The sequence below is a fragment of the Entelurus aequoreus genome, linkage group LG23, assembly GCF_033978785.1.
Source record: "Entelurus aequoreus isolate RoL-2023_Sb linkage group LG23, RoL_Eaeq_v1.1, whole genome shotgun sequence".
NCBI classification, from domain to species: domain Eukaryota; kingdom Metazoa; phylum Chordata; class Actinopteri; order Syngnathiformes; family Syngnathidae; genus Entelurus; species Entelurus aequoreus.
The window spans coordinates 2,482,106-2,500,007 of record NC_084753.1 but is presented as its reverse complement, the minus strand read 5'-3'; the positions used below and the strand labels follow the sequence as shown (position 1 = coordinate 2,500,007).

The 17,902-nt window shown below is 37.5% G+C and overlaps 1 protein-coding gene across 2 annotated transcripts in view; it reads right to left on the bottom strand.

Annotated features, from left to right (window-relative positions):
• LOC133641148 (proteasome subunit alpha type-6) overlaps window positions 1-17,902 on the bottom strand; it is an 88,634-nt gene that overhangs the window by 65,420 nt on the left and 5,312 nt on the right. For both annotated transcript variants that reach the window (XM_062035038.1, XM_062035039.1), the window contains exons 4-5: window positions 17,030-17,127; window positions 16,817-16,969 (exon numbers count right to left, since the gene is read on the bottom strand). In XM_062035038.1, the coding sequence (XP_061891022.1) occupies window positions 16,817-16,969; window positions 17,030-17,127 (251 nt within the window). The remainder of the gene's footprint in view (window positions 1-16,816; window positions 16,970-17,029; window positions 17,128-17,902) is intronic.

Here is a 17,902-nt window from a genome sequence, read left to right as displayed (position 1 = left end):
TTTATTAAATATTTTATAGTAAAGACTAGTATCACATGTGTAGATATTGTATCTACTGATGTAGTTATGTTGTAGTAATAAATTAATAATTAAATGAATTTAAATAAATAAAAGGCCGACACCGATATCAAACTAAGCAGCGGTTGTTACTATCTACTTTACTAAATATTTTTATACTAAATGCTAGTATCACATGTGTAGATATTGTATCTGCTGATGGAATTCTGACATGGTTCTGCTGGAGCTAAAAAACAAAAATGCAGATACCGACACGTCTGTCAAAATGTCGATAATCGGCCCGGCCGACAACTGCTGGATCTCCTGTATCATGGTATCGTTCCAAACATGTCCGCACTAATAAAAGGAGTCGGCATGAAACTGCACACACGTCTAAAGAAGATGACCAGACTTTCTTGTAGAATGTGATCTGATTCCACACAACGTCATGAAGCGTGACAAGGCCCAGCTGCTACAAAGTGGGATCACCTTGTCTTTGGTGAACACCTGCAGCTGTACCTGGCAGCTGAAGACACAATCGCTTGGGGAATTCCACAACACAATGCTCGGAAAAAATACTTTTTTGGAGACCATGAAGTGCATGTTTTTGTTCGCTTGCATCGGCGTTCACCGGAGCCTTTTAGCTGTTTTTGTTGTTTCTGGAGCAAAATAAGTTGTCACACGTTTTGGAACAAGTGTGTGTGTGTGTGTGTGTGTGTGGGCTCATGCCTTGTATGTGAAGTTGTTCTGTTGGTATCGGACCGATATCAATATTGGATCGGGACATCCCTCAAAATAATAGGAGAGTACTTATTGGAGGACATTTAGATGTGAACTGGCGGTCCAGCTTTGCACAAGTAAACAGTCTGCAGGACTGCTTGTATCGCACATGCGCACATGATATCACACAAGTAAAAACGCTGCAGGACTCTTTGTATCGCACACAAGTAACCGCGCTGCAGGACTGCTTGTATCGCACATGATATCACTCACAAATAAACACTCATCTGGACTGCTTGTATCGCACATGATATCACACACACACACAAGTAAACACGCTGCAAGACTGCTTGTGTCACACATGCTATCACACACAAGTAAACACACTGTAGGACTGATTATATCGCACATGATATCACACACAAGTAAACACGCTGCAAGACTGCTTGTGTCACACATGATATCAAACAAGTAAACACTCTGCAGGACTGCTTGTATCACACACAAGTAAACACGCTGTAGGACTGCTTATATCACACATGATATCACTCACAAATAAACACTCATCTGGACTGGTTGTATCGCATATGATATCACACACAAGTAAATACTCTGCAGGACTGCTTGTATCACACATGATATCACATACAAGTAACCGCGCTGCAGGACTGCTTGTGTCGCACATGATATCACACACAAGTAAACACGCTGCAGGACTGCTTGTATCGCACATGATATCACACACACACAAGTAAACACGCTGCAAGACTGCTTGTGTCACACATGCTATCACACACAAGTAAACACGCTGTAGGACTGCTTGTATCACACATGATATCACACACAAGTAAACACGCTGTAGGACTGCTTATATCACACATGATATCACTCACAAATAAACACTCATCTGGACTGGTCGTATCGCATATGATATCACACACAAGTAAATACTCTGCAGGACTGCTTGTATCACACATGATATCACATACAAGTAACCGCGCTGCAGGACTGCTTGTGTCGCACATGATATCACACACAAGTAAACACGCTGCAGGACTGCTTGTATCGCACATGATATCACACACACAAGTAAACACGCTGCAAGACTGCTTGTGTCACACATGCTATCACACACAAGTAAACACGCTGTAGGACTGCTTATATCGCACATGATATCACACACAAGTAAACACGCTGCAAGACTGCTTGTGTCACACATGATATCAAACAAGTAAACACTCTGCAGGACTGCTTGTATCACACACAAGTAAACACGCTGTAGGACTGCTTATATCACACATGATATCACTCACAAATAAACACTCATCTGGACTGGTTGTATCGCATATGATATCACACACAAGTAAACACTCTACAGGACTGCTTGTATCACACATGATATCACATACAAGTAAACACGCTGCAGGACTGCTTGCGTCGCACATGATATCACACACAAGTAAACACTCTGCAGGACTGCTTGCGTCACACATATAACACAAGAAAAACACTCTGCAGAACTACTTGTATCGCACATGTTTCACACAAGTAAACACGCTGCAGGACTGCTTGTGTCGCACATGTTTCACACAAGTAAACACACTGCAGGACAGCTTGTGTCGCACATTATTTTAAACAACAAAAACACTCTGCAGGACTGCTTGTATCGCACGTTTCACACACAAGTAAAAACGCTGCAGGACGGCTCGTATCGCACGTGATATCACACACTAGTAAACACACTGCAGGACTGCTTGTATCGCACATCGTATCACACACAAGTAGACACGCCAAAGGACTGCTTGTATCACACATAATATCACACACAAGTAAACACGCTGTAGGACTGCTTGTATCACACATGATATTACGCACAAGTAAACACGCTGCAGGACTGCTTGCGTCGCACATGATATCACACACAAGTAAACTCTGCATGACTGCTTGCATCACACATATCACACAGGAAAAACAGTCTGCAGGACTGCTTGTATCGCACATGATATCACACACAAGTAAAAACGCTGCAGGACTGCTCGTATCGCATATGATATCACACACAAGTAAACACGCCGAAGGACTGCTTGTATCGCACATGATATCACACATTTTACATGCAAGCCGACATCATCCGATACCTGTGTTTTTCTGACATCAGACATGTATGCAATATCAATATTGGATCGGCACACCCCGGATAATGTCATTTACGAAAGGTAAACATGTTAGGCTACTAGGAGCTGCTCCACTTTTCCAAAAATGCGCTCGCTCGATGCTAACACACATTTTACCATGAATTGATCAACGTGGACCCCGACTTAAACAAGTTGAAAAACTAATTGGGCTGTTACCATTTAGTGGTCAATTGTACGGAATATGTACTGTACTGTGCAATCTACTAATAAAAGTCTCAATCAATCAATCGGCTTTGCTGTTGACATGCTACTGATTAGCATTAGCGATTTTACACGGCGATCCTAACACCTCCAAATGTGTTCATGAAAACTACAACCAAACAGCCGGTGCGTAATAAGTACAGTTCTTACAGTATTAACACTTTGTGGGGCGCAACAAAAACAAAAAAAACCATCTTGCAACTGTAATTGCAACTTACTGTCGTACTTGCAAATGAGACTCAGAAATGTGATAATAAAAGAAGATGTAAAAACTGGACCGCAGTTATCATAATCAGTTCATTTCTAAATGTTGCATAAAAAATGTGATTTTACAAAAGTAGAGAAAATCGGTACCGGTATCGATTCCCAGCGGCCGTATTGGTTCAAAATATCTGTACCAAGATGCCTCTATTCGTCTTTGATTCATGACTTTTAGTGTTAAAATAAGCATTTTTTAGTAACATTTTAGAACGTTCCCTCGTTAAAAAGTCAAGGCAAGCATCAGACCACACCCCCCTCCTCCTTGAGAAGGAACCAAAGCTGTCTTTGCTTTTGTCATTAGGGGGATGTGCGCCCTCTTCTCCTAAAGTAGGTACAGTGCTGGAAATCCCCCTTCCCTCACGTGGGGCCCTGCTGAGGGGCCACATCAAAGCTCCCACTGCCGTCCTCATTATGTTCCCTTCTTTGGTCCTTCTCTTTCCTTTGGCCCCCCCCCCCAACCTCTGCTGCTATATGGACACCGCTACTGTCTTTTTCCCCAGGAAGTCATATCTGACAACATCCCACAGGGGGCACTGTGGTGAAAAAAGACGAGTGTTGCGCAAAGGAACTGGTGCTGGATGTGTTAGGGTCCGAATGTTGAAAATAAAAGTCATGTTATTTTTTTGTTGATGCTTAAATTCCGAGCTATCTGTTGATTTAAAGTATTGTTTCCATGCTGTATGGCCTTTTGTTAAAGAAAACTCTGCTTTTTTATGGCAAAAACACAAAATATGCAATAAAAAGATGTTTAAAGTGGAATATTTGATGTGAAGTAATTGGAGCTTTAAATGGGTCAATAATTCATAACATGATACATTATTATTATATTTTATTTTCAATGGCTGTTAAAAAAAATACCACAAAAACTTTCAGGGAACCAAAATTTTCCGACTCTAATAATAAAGTGTTAAAAATAAGATATACGTTATTTTATAATTTTTACCTTTAACACCCAAATCTTTAGATCAGCTTCAGATCTATCTGCCGATTATATTTTTTAAATGTTTTTTTAATGTGTTAGGCCCTTTTGTTAAAGAAAACTAAGAAAAACACAAAATATGCAATATCTCCCCCTCCCCCTAATACATTTTTTTTTCAAAGTGGAATATTTGATGTGAAGTAATTGGAGCCTTAAATAGGTAAATAATTCATAACAACATTGATTTTGATACATTATCACATTTTTTAGCAATGGCAGTTTAAAAAAAAAAAAAACACAAAAAATTTCAAGGATCTAAAAGTCCCCAGACCCCGACTCATTGTTTTTTACTTTTTACTTTCAACACCCAAATCTTTAGATCAGCTTCAGATCTATTCGCTGATTATATCTTTTTTTAATGTGATTTTTTGTTAGGCCATTTTGTTAAAGAAAACTAAGTTTTTTATGGCGAAAACACAAAATATGCACTATCTACCCCTCCCCCCAATAAAACAAATTTCAAAGTGGAATATTTGATGTGAAGTAATTTGAGCCTCAAAAAGGTCAATAATTCTTAACATTGATTTTGATACATTATTACATTTTTAGCAATGGCAGTTTAAAACAAATACCACAAAAAAATTTCAGGGATCCAAAAGACCCCGACTCATAAAAGTGTTAAAAATAAGCCATACATTATATTTTATAACGCCCAAATCTTTAGATCAACTTCAGGTCTATTCGCCAATTATATATTTTTTTAAAGTTTTTTTTTGTTTTATGCCTTTTTTTGTCAAAGAAAACTTTTCCCACCCAAAAATGTTCCAAGTGGAATATTTGATGTGAAGTAATTGGAGCCTTAAAAAGGTCAATAATACATAACAACATTCATTTTGATACATTATTATATTTTTATTTTTAAGGGCAGTTTAAAAAAAATACCACTAAAAACAAAAGGGTCCGACTGAAAAAAAGTGTGAAAAATAATTTTTTTTTACATTCAACGCTTAAATCTCTAGATCAACTTCAGATCGACTATAATTTTTCCTTTTTTTTGTTTCATGCCCTTATTCTTCATGGCAAACACAGAAAATATCCAATATTTCCCCCAAAAATATTTCAAATTGGAATATTTGATGTGAAGTACTTGGAGCCTACAAAATGTCAATAATTCATAACAACTTTGATTTTGATTCATTATTATTTTTTCAACAACAGCATTTAAAAAAAAAAGAAGAAAAAAAAAGGGTCCCAATCATAAATGTTTTAAAAATAAGTCATTCATTATTTTTATTTGTTTTACTTTAAGTCTCTAGGTCAACTTCAGATCTGTCAACTATATATTTTTTTAATGTTTTTTGTTTGTGTTTTTGCCCTTTTTTAAAAAACAAACAAACACAAAATATGCAACATGTTCCCCCAAAAAGTGGAATATTTGATGTGACATAATTGGAGCCTGAATAGGTCAATAATTCATAATAAAAATATTTTGATTCATTATTATTTTATAATGACAGCTATAAAGAAAAAACAGCCTGCATGGCAGTTTTTATTTGTATCTTTATTAGAATCAACATTGCAACTTTTTCTCGTTACATTTCACCTGTTTTCATCTTTTATCACACTTTTTATGTAACAGTACGTTTTGAATGTGCCGCTGTTTCAAATTCTTAGCAAGGGTCCTTGAATGCACCACAGTTATGTGATATGAGATGCAAAAGTGAAGGAGGGTTGTGACATTTTTGGTTGATTAGACTTTTTTTCCCCAACATTTTTTCCGATTACAATTACAATTGTTTCTACTAATTTAAACGTACTAAAACACACATTTGATTGATTGATTGAGACTTTTATTTTTAGGTTGCACAGTGAAGTACATATTCCGTACAATTGACCACTAAATGGTAACACCCGAATAAGTTTTTCAACTTGTTTAAGTCGGGGTCCAACAATGCGCCAGTTGTCAGCTAGCGATTAGAGCGTTAGTTGCCAGCTAACTATTAGCGGAGCTATACTAAATTACTTGAATACCTGAGTATTGTACAATAACAGGGTGACCCTGGGGAACAGTGCTTTATCAGTATCATGCTTCCAACAACTGTGCACTGAATCGATTAAAAAATAAAATAAAATATATTTTTTGTCCCCAGATAGCAATTTGTAATGTGATTATTAATGAGTTCATTTAATCTATTTCTTCAAAAACTGTTTTAGCTTTAATAAGGATTCCAATTTTGTTTATTTCGGGCATATAATTGTTGTTACAGATGTTAATGAATGTTTGTTGTAATTTAATCTTTTTTAAAAAATGTTTTATGTTAATAAGAATACAATGTTATGCAGAGGTGTACTTATTACAATTTTATAGAGTATTGATACTACTTATACAGGGTCTCTGCAGGTTTCAACATGTCAAATTTAAGATTTTTTTTTAAGACCATCTTGAAAATATTTTAAGACCATTTCACATCCATACGGACAAAAAATACAACGACAAAGTAAAATCAGCGGTTACGTTTTAGCGTCCTCAAAAATCGAAACATTTCAAAGCGAGACTGAAGTTTATGCATGTTTTAAATAAAAGTAACGTCTATAGATTTTTACGACCTTTCAAAATCTTATTTAAAACCTTTTAGGAGATTTTAGGAGAATTTTAGATGTTTTACGGCCTTAAATTCAAATTATTGGATTTAAGACTTTTTTTTTATAGACTTTTTAAGACCCAAAAGATACCCTGTTATAGTCGCGGCGGAGAGTGAGGGGGGCATAATAGAAAATTAATGAGAAGAAAACATTTAAATAAAATAAAATAAAGAAATTAATAATTAAAAAAATTATAATAAAATAAAAAAGAGAGGCGGTGTTTAGGTAGGAGGCCACGGGGAAGACCGAGGACACATTAGAGAGACTTCGTCTCCCAGCTGGCCTGGGAATGCTTAAAAAATCCCCCGGGAAGAGCTGGACGAAGTAGCTGGGAAGAGACAAGTCTGGGCTTCTCTGCTTAGGCTGCTGCCCCCGCGACCCCATCTCAATAACACGGATGGATGGGAAAAAAAACCAACTGCTTTTGGACGAGCTCCATTTCAAACACAATTATATAAAAATGTATATAAGTTACATCTTTTTGTCAGTCTTGCGGCCTTTTTGAAGGAGTTCAAACAGTCAGAACATGCAAATAAATGCGCTGGAATGTTCTCCTGTGAGAAAACGCCACAAAGCTCTCGAGTCCTGCAAGGCAGGCCCGTAGGTGCGATACTGTACTGATACCGTAGTTCTTGGGAGGACACGTCCAAGCGGACCAAACCGGTTCCTCTGGAACTCTCAACAGACGACTGAAAGCACACCCAAATATTGTCAGGTAGGCTGAGAGCGCAGGCGAGCTTGGAACGTGTATCTTTCGGCACTTTAGCAGTGACTGTACGACAACGTTTCATCCTCATCTCCGGATTTTCCCGCTGAATCACAGATTGTCTGATGAGCGCTGCACGCGTCACAGCTCCTGGGAGGACTCACTGTTGAACTTTTCATGGAAAGTTGTGGACTTTCCTTCCAAAAGACAGTTTTTTGTGTGTGTTAAATACCAAGTATTGCTGTGAATATTTAATACTTTAAAGCTATGACGTGGAAACCATCTGAAAGTATATCAGTGCCGTTGCAACCTCAAGTTCACGTGGTGAGGACAATTGCGGCCTCTAGCGGAATTACACGGGACTGCAAGTAATTCCCCTCTCTTTTTTGGACTATTAATTAAATGATACCATTCTTTTTATCTTATTGAGACAAAAACCGACACAAACTTGATGGGATTTGGTTTGAAACCTGAAAAACAAAGTGGAAAAATATCACTATGCCAATACATTGTAACGATATATCGGTTTTCAAACATTTTTGTATTTTCTAAGTCATTTTTGGGATGATTGCAGTACAAAAAATGAACAGTTAAGAAGTAGAAAACATGTTTTTTTTACATTTAAGTGGCTTATTAAATGGATTATTTGAATCATATTGTTTTTTTTATTCAGTTTGTCCAATTAATTATTACTGTACATTTATATATAAAGGACAAGCGGTAGAAAATGAATGGATGGATATATATAACTTGTATTTTAAACAGCATTTGATGTATTTTAAATGTATCACAACTTGGGGTGCTGAAAAGACATCGATCCACACCGAATCCTGACTCTTATTTACTCCGATTTTGAATCGGCTAACGTCCCTCCACAGTGCAAAGACACTAACTCTCGCCTCCAAATAAAGTTTTTTACAAGTAACGTTATCACTGGAGGACAAGGACGAGCTAAACGTGCTGCACTACACGCTATAAGAGGGTACAAGAAGCTACTAACAGCTAAGCTCGAGATCTTGAATGTAAACAGCGGTGGGCGGATCGATACAAATATCGACAGTGCCGATACCAATAGGAATAGGTACCGATTTCTGTACTTTCATAGGCACCAACCGAATTCCGTTGGTACTACTGGATATCGATTCACGTCAAATCAAGCGGTGCCATATTTTTGGCTCACGTAAACAATCACTCAAGTATGCTCGGTAGAAAACCCTCGGACGTAAAGTAAGTCTCCACTCTTCGGAAATGTGCTAGCTTGATGCTAATTTATATTGGATTTGCCATAGACAGGCTAGGGTTAGCATCAGCGATTTTACACGGCAATTTCCACGCCTCCAAATAGGGCAATGAAAACTACAACGAAGGTGAACGTTACAATCAAACAGCTGGTGTGTAATAAGCACAATACTTACAGTATTAACACTTTGTAGGGCGCAACATAACAAATATAGCTTCAAAGAAAAAACAACTGGTCTGTAATAAGCACAATACTTACAGTGTAAACACTTTGTAGGGCGCAACATAAATATAGCTTCACGGAAAAAACAACTGGTCTGTAATAAGCACAATACTTACAGTGTAAACACTTTGTAGGGTGCAACACAACACATTTAGATTCATGGAAAAAAAGCTGGTGTGTAATAAGCGCAATGCTTACGGTATAAACACTTTGTAGGGTGCAACAGAACACACTTCGCTTCATGGAAAAACAGCTGTTGTGTCATAAGTACAACACTTACAGTACAAACACATTGTAGGGCGCAACATAACACATTTAGCTTCAGGGTCTGATATTTTGGTACTTAGCAGATGCTAACGGTTAACATATAAACATGCCAGCTTTTTTGGCAAACTTTTTAGATATACATCTCACAATCACATAGTTTGGTACATAATGGATGCATACTGTTAGCATGCTAATGCTAGCCTTTTTTTTTTTTTTAATGATATTTTTGGAGGTATACATCCCAGAGTTATACATGTTGGTACTTGAAGCATGCTAACTGTTAGGATGCAAACATTTTCAGCTATTTTTGCAGTTGTCATATACTTTGGTACGAATGCTAACTGTTAGCATGTTGACACTATCATGCTTGCTTTTAGCTAATTTTGCAGATGTACACCTCAGAGTATGATATATTGGCACTTGACAGATGCTAGCGGTTAACATATGAACATGCTAAAATTAGCATGCTAGCTTTTTTGGCTATTTTTTTTTTAGATAAACACCTCACAATGACCTATTTTGGTACTTGGCACATGCTTACTGTCAGCTTTTTTTAAATTCTAAGATTTGATTTGATTTGATTTTTATTAAGGATCCCCATTAGCTGGTTGCCACGACAACCCACTAGTCTTCCTGGGGTCCACAAACTCAATACAATTACAAGTAAAAGCATATAATTATAACTACACAATACAGAAAAAAAATAAAAGCATCAATAAGAAAACAAGCAAACAATTTACAGTCACAGAATAATAATTACCATATAAATATAACTACACAATACAAAACCAAACAAACATCATCAACAAGCAAACTAATTTACAGACCCAGATAAAATGTTACTTTCCTTTTAAAAAGCTGTTTACTTTCAATGCCGGTGAGAATTCGAGGCAGATTATTCCAGAGCGATACAGATCTATAAATAAATGATTTCCGCAAAGCATTCTTCCTGGGACGAGGGAGTACAAAATGCCCCTCACTAGACACCATAGTGAGGGGCGTTTTGAAGGTATATACCCCAGAGTCATACATTTTGGCGCTTGCCGCATACCAACTGTTATATTTTTTTGTTACCTGACGCTATCTGACTAGCGTGCTAACTGTTAACATTTTTTTTTTTTTTTACAAATTTGCATTTTTTTAGTTAATCATATTGCTAAATTCTCTAAGGTCTATGGAAACTGAGCATTGTAACCTTCTTCAAGGCAGACACTCGGATAGAAGTATTGTGTTGAATAGGTTTAGAATGTGCAGGTGTACCTAATGGCGTGGCTGATAGTTGCAGTGACAAAGCAAGCATTGTGGAGATATCGCACCATGTACCGAGTACAGTAAGGGGCTCTGAACAGCCTGACAAAAGCTTTCGTGTTCGCTGACGCACACATGACAGGAAGCGTGACAACTCGTTGTGTCATCTCACTCAACCATGAGAGCAGAGGAGTTTTTTTTATTATCGACAGTTTATTTCAGTGTTATGAAAACAATATAAAAAAAAAGGCTAAATCAAGTATTATACAACAATAAATACATGAATATCATTTTTTAATTTACAAAAAGTAGCAAAAAAAGTAGAGTCGAATACAAATCAAACATACTCAACGGCCACAGCATTAGGTACACCAGTAAACAAGATTGAAGTACCGTATTTTTCGGACTATAAGTCGCAGTTTTTTTTCATAGTTTGGCCGGGGGTGCGACTTATGTGTGAAATTATAAACACATTACCGTAAAATATCAAATAATATTATTTAGCTCATTCACGTAAGAGACTAGACGTATAAGATTTTATGGGATTTAGCGATTAGGAGTGACAGATTGTTTGGTAAACTTAAAGCATGTTCTATATGTTATAGTTATTTGAATGACTCTTACCATAATATGTTACGTTAACATACCAGGCACGTTCTCAGTTGGTTATTTATGCCTCATATAACGTACACTTATTCAGCCTGTTGTTCACTATTCTTTATTTATTTTAAATTGCCTTTCAAATGTCTAGTCTTGGTGTTGGGTTTTATCAAATACATTTCCCCAAAAAATGTGACTTATACTGCAGTGCGACTTATATATGTTTTTTTTCCTTCTTTATTATGCATTTTCGGCCGGTGCGACTTATACTCCGAAAAATACGGTATGTCGTATTAAACATGCGGTACAGTACAGGTGGGCCCAACAATTTCTGTCCCTAGACAAGTGGTTCTCAAACGTATTTCACCAAGGACCACCTCAGAAAACATTTGGCTCTCCAAGTAATGTAATGACCAACATTAAAATACAGTAGCGCAGTACGCCTACATTTTCATTAAAAACAAGGCAGAGTTTTTTTTTTTAATTTGTCACTGTAACATTACACACAGTTTGAACAGTAACACTGTGTTTGAATTTTTAATTACGCGATTCTTTGGCGTACCGCTAGATGGAGCCTGGTAGCACAGTTTGAGAATCACTGTCCTGGACAGCTGTGTAAGTCAACTTTTATACCTAAATACACACACACTGTACACAGACATATAAATACAGTACATTTTAAATAAATTATATAATAAATATTAAATACAATAATTAAATGATGACTAAAAAAACAGGATTTGGAATTATTTTGTAATGAAAATAAAAACAATTGTGGGATCCTTTACAACATTTTTGATGCCATTTGTTCTTTATGTAAAGATAATGTGCAAAACACATGCAAAGACACTGAAATGGTGTTATTGTTTGTGCTATGGCGCCATCTTTTGGACGAGTTTGCGCTCTGCAAGTGCTGCTGGGTGAATGCCTGCAGTGTTTCCTGCCTGTTTAAAGCTTTGAACCAGAGGTGCCAGTGCCGTTCCGTCTTCTAGTTGTCCGTAACGTTTCTACTCGTATGGAGTCTTCATTCATCACTACATGCAACGTTTGTAAGTTTTACAATATAACTACAACAATTCTTACTTACTAAACCAACCCATTTGTGATATCTGTAGGAGTGTTTTCTTGCATATTTGTACGAGCTATTGCAGTGTAATGAAGCTAGCGTCGTTAGCATGAGCTAATATGCTAACACATTTACGAGTGTCTGTGTTAGTAACTTACAACGGCATTCTTTTTGTATTGTTTCAGTTTCACAAATTCCTCAGTAAATTCACCAAAACGTCAACGTGGAGTTATTGAGTCTGCTGATTGGAGAGCTAGTGGGTCCATGACGATGACTTCTGTTTTGTTTGATCAGCCGTTTTACAGCCGTGTTACAGTTTGAGTATCTAATAATAGAAAAGCGCGATATAAAATCTAATCCATTATTATTATTATTACAGACACCTTTTGGAAACAATTATGGTTTGTAAATAAACATTTACAGAATATTAATGTGTAAATAACTAATTTCACAACGTTTTTACTGTATCAGTGCGGCTAATATATGGGAAAAAAAATATTCCAAATTATAGTGGGTGCAGCTTATTAACAGGTGTGTTCTACAGTCCAGAAAATACGGTATACAAAAGTTTCGATTATTTTATTTTTTTGTGGAGAACAAAATCTGTGAAAAAAACTAAAACAGATTTTCTGTCAAAAACGGGAAGATATAGTTGATGTATGGTTTTGTTTATTAAATAAACATCATTTAATGTGATGTGTTTAATAAATACAAATAAATGCAAATGTTGATTAAATAAACATTTTGTAAATGTTTATTTACATACCTTAATTGTTTCCAAATGGTGCCTGTAACAAGGCAATATAGAAACTGAAACAATACAAAAAGAATGCCATTGTAAGTTAATAATATTAACACAGGCACTCGTAAACGTATTAGCATATTAGCTAATGCTAACAACGCTAGCTTTATTACATTATTATAGCACGAACAAATATGCATGAAAACACTCCTACAGACATCACACATGGGACGGTTTAGTAAGTAAGAATTGTTTTAGTTATATTGTAAAACTTACAAACGTTGCTTGGAGTGACGAATGAAGAATCCGTACGAGTAGACCCGCTATGGACGGCTAGAAGACGGAACGGCACTTCTGCTTCCGGTCGAAAGCTCAGTCTAAACAGAAGGGCGATGCAGCACCTGTAGTGAGTGAACTCGTCCAAAAAATGGCACCATTGCACAAACAATAACACACCTTTTCAGTGTCATTGCTTGTTTTTTTGTATTTTAGCCTCACCGTTTTACAAGCCGCAGGGGTGCAAAGCGTAGGAAAAAAGTAGCGGAATTTAGTGCATGTGTTTATCAGGAAATCATAGCCAGTCATTTCCAGTGTACACAATTTGACAATAACTGGAGAGGAAATGGCAGTGCTTCCACACAGATTTAGTGTAAAATAAAAAGACAATACATATATCACGTGTGGTGGACAGCCCAGGAAGTCAAAGCCCGGTTGAGTGACATGTGTCTTACTGTACTGTACATTTACTGTACTGAACATTTACTGTGCGTAACGCTGCCTTGGCTGAAGTGCTGATCCAGGCACAGTCTAGTAAAAGGCACACAAGAGCTCATTTTGACTTGCAACTTCTGGAAGGCTGCTCCAGTCACTGTTTTTGGCGTGACACAAACACCGGTGAAGTCTTACGTCTAAATAGGACACTGAGGGCCTGATCTACTAAATGGTGTGTGCTAACTATACAACTGTGTACTACGAGTGAGCGTGTTGCCGGGTGATCTACTAAGACTGCAGGTAGACGGCATAATTAAATGATGTTTGTGTCTACTACCGGCTATCACTACAGAGACACAAACTCATCCATGTGACGTTTTACACAATTATTCATCTGTCCCAACTTCTCTGGGCTTTTAGAAACTCTATCTAGACAACAGAACCTATGGTCATACTTGCCAACCCTCCCGAATTTTCCGGCAGACTCCCGAATTTGAGTGCCTATCCCGAAAATTTCCCGGGACAACCATTCTCCCGAATTTCTCCCGATTTCCAGCCGGACAACTATATTGAGGGCGTGCCTTAAAGGCACTGCCTTTAGCGTCCTCTCTCACCTGAAAAGGAGACTATTATATATGTCTCCGTTATCCATAGGTTTATCTATAACCCATAAAGTAGGCAGTCACGGAGCTATTTCTCAGCGTGTGTTTATACCAGCCAGATAATACACTGACACACAACATCCGGATTCCCATCATGTATTGCTTCAAAACTACGCCGAGTAGTAATGTCTAAAATTTCCAGCCGGACATACAATATTGGGGGCGTGCCTTTAAGGCACTGCCTTTAGCGTCCTCTCACCTGAAAAGGAGACTATTATATATGTCTCCATTATCCATAGGTTTATCTATAACCCATAACACGGTCGCCGGATGGATATAGTCACTCATGAACGGTCAGAGAAGCACAAGGCGGCGGCAACGCAGTATTATGGGCCACCTTGCAAGCAACATCCCGTTCTCTTTTGCGGATGTTTTCAACAAATCCGTGAAGGATATGTTCCCGGGTTCAGAGATCGCTTGCCGGTACTCAAATGGCAGAACAAAGGCTACTCAAATAGTGAAAGGTAAGTGTTATTTTTTTTTTTTTTAAGTAAGCAGCAAGTACAGTACAGTCCCTTAACTTTTCATTATTTTGGAATAAACGTTTGCGTTAGCATAAGCCATGTTTTAAAAGGTGCGTGTGAATGTCCGCTAAAGAAATAAGGAAGAATGAGGACGCTATGGAAGCCCCTTGGGGAAAGAAATGTGCCCAGCAAGAGGAGAAAAATATTGATTTTTAATTTTTATAATAGTCTATAAACAAAAAATTTAAATTTATCGATAAAATCGATTTATTGCCCAGGTTTATCCGCGAGTTTGCAGTTATTAATCACATGTTTCCATTATTTCAATTTGCGTCTCTTCCTCCTATTGTGGGCCTTAAGGTAATCAACATATTATGCATTTACATGAAGATAAACATTCTGATCATTCTCGGCGCACAAGCTTAGTAGATCAGTTTTGCGTGCGACCGCGTGTTTTAGTACATGCAAACCTTCGGTAGATCAGGCCCTTAAAGTCACAACCACATTGAAGAAGAAACAAAACAAGACAAATGTCTCACTTTAGGAGATCCCAGCAGGCACAAGACATGAAAACAACGTTGAGAACTTGTTGAATTAGGTCCTGACGTTGAGCAACTCAAACATAACATTGAAACAATAGGCTTTTTGGCGACGTTTAATCAATGTTGGGTTCTGACGTTGATTTGACTGTTGAAATTTTGGTCATTTTCCAACCAATATTCTTAAACACGAATACAACATTGAAACAACATGCTTTTTGACGAGGTTTAATCAATGTCGGGTTCTGACGTTGATTTGACCGTTGAAATGTTGGTAATTTTCCAACCAATATTCTACAACACGAATACAATGTTGAAACAACATGCTTTTTGACGACGTTTATTCAATGTCAGGCTGTGACGTTGATTTGACCAACAACGCGTATCCAACGCAGTGTTTCCCACACATTCATTTATTTGTTGCGGCCCGCCACGAAAAAATTACGTCCGCCACAAATTAAAAAAAAAAAAAAAAAGGATTTTTTTTTTTTGTCCTGTCCAGCTTCTCAGGCAAATCATATAGTTGATGTAGATGCCCATATAGGCTGTTCAGATTTACTTTACAAAAGAGAAGTGTAGGATACTTCTCTTGTTGCCTTATTTGTATTTGACCACTACTGTTTTCTGTTTATTTGTTACTGACTGTGGCAGGACACCTCTGCCTCTGTTTCACTTTATGTTGCTGGTAAATAATATGGTTGTAGTAGTAGGCTAAAGTTAAATTATTTAGTATGCACTAATTAAAGGGGCAGAGCTTTAAGAGACATTTTAGCTTTTATATTTTATAAGATATTTTTTTTGTAAGAACCACAATTAATAAATATATTTCAGTGAATAACTTATTGTTCAAATCTGTATATAAATATGTACATAAAGTGTTTTAATTATATTGTAAAATGGATGGATGGACGTTTAAAACAAAACTGTTATTATTAATTAGAAAGTATACATTTTTTGAGCCTTTTTAGAGAAAATCATATCATTGTAGTAAATTATGCAAATTACTCGATGATGTCATGGTGACCACGCCCATAGCCACGCCCCCACCGCCACAGGTATCTTGGCAGTTTATGGGAAACACTGCAACGCTAGAACTCAACGTTGTCTCAGTTTACAAAGACAACTATTTTGCAACTTTGTTTCAAAGTCAGTTTTTTGTACGTATAATAAACCTATCGACGTCTTGTGCCTGCTGGGATAACAGTGCATATTATCGAGTCACGGCCATTTTAATAACCCAAAATGCAGTTTGAGTGTGGAAACCATTAAGTAACCACAACACAATGGCACTGCGAGCCACGTTTGTTGTATTCGTTCTTGTTAAAATGGCAGACTTGCGCCTTCCAAACAAACATACAGGCATGCCTAAGTTGCCGTGACGATGGCAGGAACGACCAAGGTGACGGAAGATACCTGGCTTTCGTTTTGGATCTGGTAGGTCACATGAGGCGGGGCGACGGGACGTTCTGCCCCGACGATTGGCCCGTCTCCTTCCTGGGAACGCGACTGGTCGAAGGCACGTTCAGCCTCTTCTGACAGGCGGGTTTCCTCCTTCTCCTCCTCCCTCTGACACACGAGGAAGCGTGAAAGCGGTTTGTCTTGACACGAATCTATCACAGAACTGACCTCCTTCTTTGTCCTGTAGTATTCATCGATGGCGTACTGATACTTGGCTGATGTAATCCCAAAGAACGAGGCCATTCTCTCCCCGAGGTAATCACAGGCTGGAACGACAGCAGTGGAAAAAAATGATCAATTTCCACCTGTTAATTTTTTTACTTTTTGTATGGCGGCAATGCTGTCACAGCAACAAATGTTCTCGGGTCGTCAAACGTATCGATACTTTGATACAAACACACAAAAAATATCCCATACTTGCTTTTCCAGTATCATCACTACACACACCGCAAAAAGTCGGTGTTCAAAAACAAGAAAAAAAATACAAAAATTAGGGGTATTTTATTTGAACTAAGCAAAAATATCTGCCAATAGAACAAGAAAATTCGGCTTGTCAAGACTTTCCAAAACAAGTAAAATTCGCTAACCTCAATGAACCCCAAAATACTTTAAAATAAGTATATTCTCACTAATAAGTGCACTTATCTTGGTAGAAAAAAAAAGACGTTTTTGCTCAATATGTTGAAAAATATTCTTAAATTAAGTAAATGCTAGTGCCATTATCTTGACATAATGATATGCGCTCGGCATTACATTTCCCGAAACCAGTAAACTTATACTAAAAACTAATGTATTGTTCTTAATGGAAAGGCAACAAGGCAACCGCTTGTTACTCTCGGGGTCTCCTAGCCGCTCAGGCAAATCATATTGCCTAAAAATGCATTTTTCCATCGATAACATGACATCATCGCGCCAAGTGCGTGCTCTTTCAGTCAATTAGTGCGCATATATACAGCCCGGCCCCCGGCCAAATTTTTTTTAATTGTATTTTTGAGGAATTTACCTGAATGTGCATGAACTATTTCTGTTCAAAATTGTTTG